The sequence below is a fragment of the Mixophyes fleayi genome, unplaced genomic scaffold (genome assembly GCF_038048845.1).
Source record: "Mixophyes fleayi isolate aMixFle1 unplaced genomic scaffold, aMixFle1.hap1 Scaffold_2101, whole genome shotgun sequence".
NCBI classification, from domain to species: Eukaryota; Metazoa; Chordata; class Amphibia; order Anura; family Limnodynastidae; genus Mixophyes; species Mixophyes fleayi.
Genome location: NW_027446304.1, coordinates 37,559 through 44,465, shown reverse-complemented (window position 1 = coordinate 44,465; position 6,907 = coordinate 37,559). Strand labels below are relative to the sequence as shown.

The 6,907-nt window shown below is 39.5% G+C and overlaps 1 protein-coding gene across 1 annotated transcript in view; it reads right to left on the bottom strand.

The window, feature by feature from the left end:
- Positions 1-4,020: 4,020 nt before the first annotated feature.
- Positions 4,021-6,907, bottom strand: part of LOC142121373 (GPI inositol-deacylase-like) — a 38,957-nt gene continuing 36,070 nt past the window's right edge. The window contains exon 6 of the mRNA XM_075194193.1: positions 4,021-4,173. Within this exon, the coding sequence (XP_075050294.1) occupies positions 4,036-4,173 (138 nt within the window). The 3' untranslated portion in view covers positions 4,021-4,035. The remainder of the gene's footprint in view (positions 4,174-6,907) is intronic.

Here is a 6,907-nt window from a genome sequence, read left to right as displayed (position 1 = left end):
TCTAAGAATATGAGGTGGAGAAAGAGGGGGGGGGGGCGGGAGCACTGGTCGTCATAATTAAAATACAGAAGTAAAAAATACCCAAAGACTCAGGGAGAAGGAACAACATCCAACATCAGGTCACCTATGAATCGTGCACCATTAAGGACCCCAGATGGTTTACTTAGTAGAAAGGAGCTAGTATAAGAGTAAAGGGATTACAAGTAGAGCCAGGGGGCCCAAATCTGGTGGAATTTATCATCCTTGTCATGTAAATGATATGTAATCTGTTTCATCTGGACCTTAAACCAAATGTAGGAGCGTAAGGCCGCCATAGTAGGGGGTTGAGGTTGCTTCCATGATTTAGCTACTATACATCACGCTGCAGCAAGGATATGGGAAGCTAATTTCGAGGACTGCCTATCATTAGCAGTCAAAGGATAGCAAAGAAGAAAAGACCCTGGGTCTTTCCAAATGGGACACGGGAGGAGAGAGGAGAGCCCTAACACGGTTCCAAAATGAGGATATTTTAGGACAGGTCCACCAAATATGTAAAAAAGATCCCATCTGGCCACAATCCTGCCAACATAGTGGAGAACTAGAGGAAAACATTTTAGTAATTTTGTCGAGGGTGTAGTACCACCGGTAGAGTATTTTATATGCGTTCTCCTTGACCAAGGTGGAAATAGAGCTTGTGGCAAGCTGATCGCTTATGATCTCCCAATAATCCTCCTCGGGGGGGGGGGGGGCAGATCCCTCTCCCACTCCCTCACATGCCTACCGCTGGGAGGGAAAAGCACATCAAGAATTAGGGTGTAAATATTGGAAATCGTGCCTCTACACAAAGGCGACGAAAGACATAGGGTTTCAAATGGGGACACAGGAGTGGGGGAAGGAACTCCCCTGAGGAGAGAGCTCACAAAGTGACATAACTGAAAATACTCATAAAATTTAGGATGGAGGTTTGGATACTTAGAGCGCAGGTCATCCCAAGAGATAAAGGTACCTTGGTATACTAAATCTCCAACAAACCAAATACCCGCAGTGGCACAGGGTCTATGGAAGGCTGGGGAGCGCCCGGGAGGGAAGGCAGGATTACCCCAAAGAGGCAAAACAGGAGGGGAAGAGATTGGGATATTGAGATGGGGCCGGCAGGCCTCCCAGATCGCAGCTGAGAATAACAGGGTGGGGCACTGACATACAAAGGGCGATCTAGCTTGTTTTGAGAGACCCCATACACAAAAAAGAATCTGAAATTTAAGATAGGCTGATTCAATATAAACCCACCACAGTGTCACTGGGGAGGCAAAGGTGGCTACAATCTGACTCAAGTGAGCTGCCCAATAATAAATCTTCAAATCCGGGAAGCCCCTACCACCACATCTGGTAGGTCTCTTTAGAAGGGACAGCTTGACTCTGGGAGACCGGCCGTTCCATATAAATCTAGAAAGACACTTTTGGATAGAAGAGAGTTCCGAGAGGGGGATTCTAAAAGGGAGGGTCTGAAAATAATAAAGAAGCTTAGTTCGGAAGAAGGTTCATCTTGATAGAGATGATCCTGCCAAGCCACGAGATAATCAATGAGCACCAGGAGAAAAGTTCTGCCTTGATTTTAGCAAAAAGGCCCGGATAGTTCTCTCTGTACAGGGAGTCGTAGGAGTTCGTAATAAAAATACCTAAATATCTGATTTTCTTTTTTTGCCACTGAAAATTAAAGCGGGAGGTGAGTACCAAACCCTCCTGGTTAGAGATATTAAGCAGAAGGGCTTCTGATTTGGCAATATTAATCTTATAACCAGAGAGGTGCCCATAATGGTGTAATATGTTAAACATAGCAGGGAGTGACTTCTCCGGCTGCTGCATCGTCCACGTAGAGAGAGAGCTTACTCTCCAGATCCCCCGTCTGCATACCTCAAATAATAGGGCAAGCATAAATGGAAGCAGCAAGGGGCTCTTTGACGAGGGCAAAGATGAGAGGGGAGAGGGGGCAGCCTTGGCGAGTACCGTTGGGGATATTAATAAGGTCAGACGGAGAACCATTGATCATAACTCTCGCAGAGGGTAGAGAGTACAAGGACTGAATCCCAGTAAGGAAACTAACTGAAATTCCAAACGCCGACAAGGCTCCAGGGGATCCTGTCAAAAGCCTTCTTGGCGTCAAGAGAGAGAATGATAGCCGGAGCCCTCCTGGTATTAATGATATGAATCAAGTCAATGGTTCTCCTGGTGTTATCCCTTGCCTGACAGCCTGGTACAAAACCAACCTGGTCGTAATGCACAAGGGAGGGAAGGACCGAATTTAATCTGTTAGCCAGAATTTTAGCGTACAATTTAACATTTGCATTAAGCAGGGAAACAGGGCGATAACTAGCGCAGTCATAAACATATTTACCCGCTTTATAAATAACAGAGATCCGAGCTTCCAAAGAGTCCCTAGACCAAGTGGTCCCAGCTAGGATTGAGTTGAAGAGAGTATGCAAACGGAGGACCAAGAGCCCAGCAACCCTTTTATAGTAGGCAGCAGTGAAACCATCTGGCCCCAGAGCCTTACCAGATTGCTGGGACTTTACCATCTGCTCAACCTCGTCCTTAGTAATCTCGGCTCCTGGTAGAGCATTGGTTTGTGTAGAGAGATTCGGTAGTTTAGCAGGAGAGAGAAAAGAATCAATCAACTGAGAGTTCTGTTGGAAAAGCGAAGGGTCAGAAGGCCGAGGCAGGTTATAAAGTTTAGTATAGTAGGATTGAAAGGCAGCCTTTATTCGCTGAGGATCATAATGTAGAACTCCGTCAGAGTCCCTGATAGCCAGGAGATTCCGGCCCACTATCTTGGCTCTAAGTTTAGTGGCAAGTAGTCTATCGGTTTTGTCGCCCTTTTCATAGAAGCGCTAATTGAGCCACTTCAGCTTATTTGAAACCTGGTGGGATAACAAAAGGTTTAGTTCCCCCCTAACAGAGGCAATTTCCTGGAGAACCAATGGGTCAGAATTTGATTTGTGACATTGCTCGAAGGCTCTCAACAAATCAGTCAGCTGAATATTTTTGGCCAGACAGAACCACTTTGTCCGAGAAGCCAGATGACCCCGTATTACAGCCTTATGAGCGTCCCAAAGAGTCATAGGAGAAATATCAGGGGTAACGTTCGTCACAAAATACTCTGAGAGAAGTTAGTTAAGGTGAGTCGTGAAGATCAAAAATTAGATGATGTGCAAACAAGATTGCAACACCTCGTTTTTTTGTCTGAGCAATGTACTTTTTATGCATTTTACGCATTACATATGTGTTTTATATGTGTTTAGACAAGTTTACAAGTGCATTGCTGTGACAAAATGGGAACTTGTTATCGTGTCCAAATACATGTTTAAATGCATAAGTAAACACTTCTTAACTGAATCTCATTGCATATACAATGTGCTCCTATTTTTATAAATTAAACTTTTCATGTCACTAGCATATAAATATAACAAGAAGTGTTAAAAACAAAAATAAAAACAAAAAAACCCACATTACTAACACCAGTGTGTACATAGTCAAACATATGCAGCACAATAAGGACATAATATAAATTAGTATTGTGGTAGTTTCCTAATGGTAAAATTCCCACTGAACTCTAAATGTCTGGTGCCTGGTGCTTCATAGTGTTGTGATCACCATTCTATAACTGTTTTTTAATACTTTTTCATTTTTAGTGGTGGCTACAGTTTGCCATATGTTGAGATCCAGTTACCGCATAACAGTGTGATAGGGTCCCAAACGATGTGTCACAAACTATGTTTCACTCAATCAGAACATGTGAGTTGGCAGGTATTACTACTAATTCAGCTAGAGTTGTGCTTCAAGGTAGTTCGATTACATATAGATAATTTAAGGCCCTTATAGATAACTGAAGACCATCAAGTAACAAAGTTTTTTTTTAGAGGCCTTTTTATACTACTATAATATCCCATAAAGAGAACATATAAAATGTCAAGAGTAACAATCATATAATAAGACAAAAGGATACTTGAAATTGATAAAATCAGAAATTCAGAACAAAAACCAAAAATGGTGCATAAATATTTAGTGAATAGGAACAAAAAACAAACTGATATGGCTTATTTTACCTTTGCTTGATAAGGAATACAACTGTGCCCCATACGCAAGAAGCAGGTTAGAAATTATATAAACTTGAAGAGATGGCCAATGACATCTGATGATCTACAAATAAACAAAATACAGTGCTCATGACAAAAAAGGTCATTACTGGAAGTGAAATTTAACATTTCAGCAACAAACAATAGGTGTTTAATAAATCAGACACGTGGCTAAACTTGAAAAAAAAAAAAAAAAAAATTGTTGTGGGTAAAAAGTTTTGTGCAACATCTAGTGCTGAATTAACATTTTCTAAACATTTTATTTCTAGATCATACGTTTTTAAAACTCTTCTTAAACAGTAAGCATTAATGTTCACTAAAATAAATATTTTTTTTGTGAGACTTATTTTAAAAATGTAATAACATGGTTAATTAAAAAAAAAAAAAGCACATTTATAGCACATTTATTATTATTATTATTATTATTATTATGCTCTACTGTAATCATGTAAATCCCGTCATTTAATTCTGATATGTATGCGATTGTTTTTCTTTTCTTTTTGTTGTTTGGTATGTTTACATCTTAAAAAATTTCAATAAAAATACTGGATTTAAAAAAAATAAAAAAAAAAGTGGTGTAAAAAAGACAAATAGTTAACGGTTAGATTGTCTTTGTTCAAAATAAAAATCAGAGGAAACAAAGCAGTTTCGGTTTATAAAAAGCTTATTTCATTTTTGGGGTATGTACTTCGCTTCATGCTGGTTCAGTGCCATGGAAGCTACACAGCTCTCTGTTACTTGTGGAACCAAGGCTGTATGACATATATAGATAAGGCGCCTGCTTATTACAGTAGTTTCTAGAAATACATTATAACCAGTGGAAGTGATGTCATCGGCACCACCAATGCTGAAAGAGTTTAGAACTATAAAATAACCCCTAAAACAATAATAGCGGCATGATGGCAATATGGACTTGCCACATAGCAGGCACTTATGTCCGGCAGGTTTAGTGATGTACAAATGAAAAATGTGACTGTCATCCATATCTACATAAAGAAATTATGTCATTTTTAATAGACACAGTGCAAATGACGCTTTTAAAGTGGCAATGGCCGGACCCACTGTCTGGATTACATTATACAGGCGGTGGGGTCGGCCATTCATACCACACACATTAGATCATCATTATAACTATATCTTATATATTCTGCTTAGACTTGAGATATGCATTTTTCTATTCGTTGGCATAATGCCATATATTATACGCCTGTGTGATTGTGAAATGTCTACGTAATGTGAACTTCAAAATTGATGTCTTTTGTCTGAGTAAATCAAAGTTCTTGTAAATACCAGACCTGTGTGCAGGGCCGGATTAAGGGAATGGAGGCCCCTGGGCTAAGGGGGCCTCCATTCCCCCGTGAGGGCCCCCCCCCTGTGATCCGAGCTGCCTGCTCATTTGTCAAATTGACTGCAATTAGACCATTTATCAGAAGAAGGCTCTTTGTATTAGCACTCAAAACAACATTAAAGATAATAGCTTTCCGCGGTGATAGTCGTTATTGCGACTACGAAAATACAGACAACACTTAAAACGACATTAAAATGCTGATTCTTCTAATGTAGACAGGTAGAAAATAGAGACTAACTGAAATACTTAGAGAACATTTCCGGCAAGCTTGGTATAAAAGCAGATAGCAGAATAAGCTGGCACTGTGATGGACGTCACTTAAAATGCAGAGCGTTACATTGCTGCTATTAAGGGGGCAATGCGAGGACACACCGCCTGTACAATGTCTAAGCCTTAGTAAACAACATTATAAACTTTTCGAGCACAGGATGTAGCGACTGCTCTGGTTGAATGAGATCTGAGTATATCTGGCACTTCACGCTTTTTCCCATTTGCCTGTATGATAACTTCTGATCCATCTTGCAATAGTAGCTTTAGATGGAGAATATAATTTCCGAGCCCTGTTGGAAGGATGTATAGCTTTTCAGTCATCCCAAGTTATTTAGCTCTGGAGAGATAAATAGAAATGGCTCTCACAGGATCAAGAGTATAAAAATGTTCTTTTTGACTTGATGGTTGTGGACAAAAGGAGGGTAAAATAATCTACTTTCGGTGCATCAGTGACCAGCATTCCAGAACTTCATGCGTTCCTCCCTGGAATGCATGCCACTGGAAATGTATAGACATTTTTTCTCAACCGGTCCTATTATCAATCACTACTCTCCATATTTGCTCAGTCTATGGCTGACACTCATCCATTTCTTAGTATATCATACTTTTCTACCCACAATGTCTTTCCACCCTGGTGTGCATATCGACTATGGTTATAGATTGGATTCCATCTTTAAAAAAAGGGGAAAGATAGAGAACTTAAACTATGTAAAAGAGAAGCAAAGTGGATTTGTTGGACACAGTGGCAACCAGAAGCCTAAATAAACACAAACCAATCAATGTATTTTTAAGATGAAATAATGGGTTTACTTATAAATGCAATAAATTACATCAAAGTCTATATAGTTTATTTAACCACCAGAGATATGTTTCTGCAAATATTTCTCTGCCAATTATAGATAATATATTATACCAAATCACTATAATTTACTATTTGTGGCATGTTGTTGAAAACTTTTCCTTGTTCATAAAATCCAGATACTTGACATATAGTAATACATGTCCCCTGATCTTATTTCACAGATGTTTTTAATATAAAACCCCAAAATTTTTTCGATATGGACAACCACCATTGATCGGCTGTTTTTTATATTGGATTAATACAGCATACTAGATCAATATACTATATTGAATCTTCATTAAACATATAGTACCATAATGCTTTTATGGGACACTATTA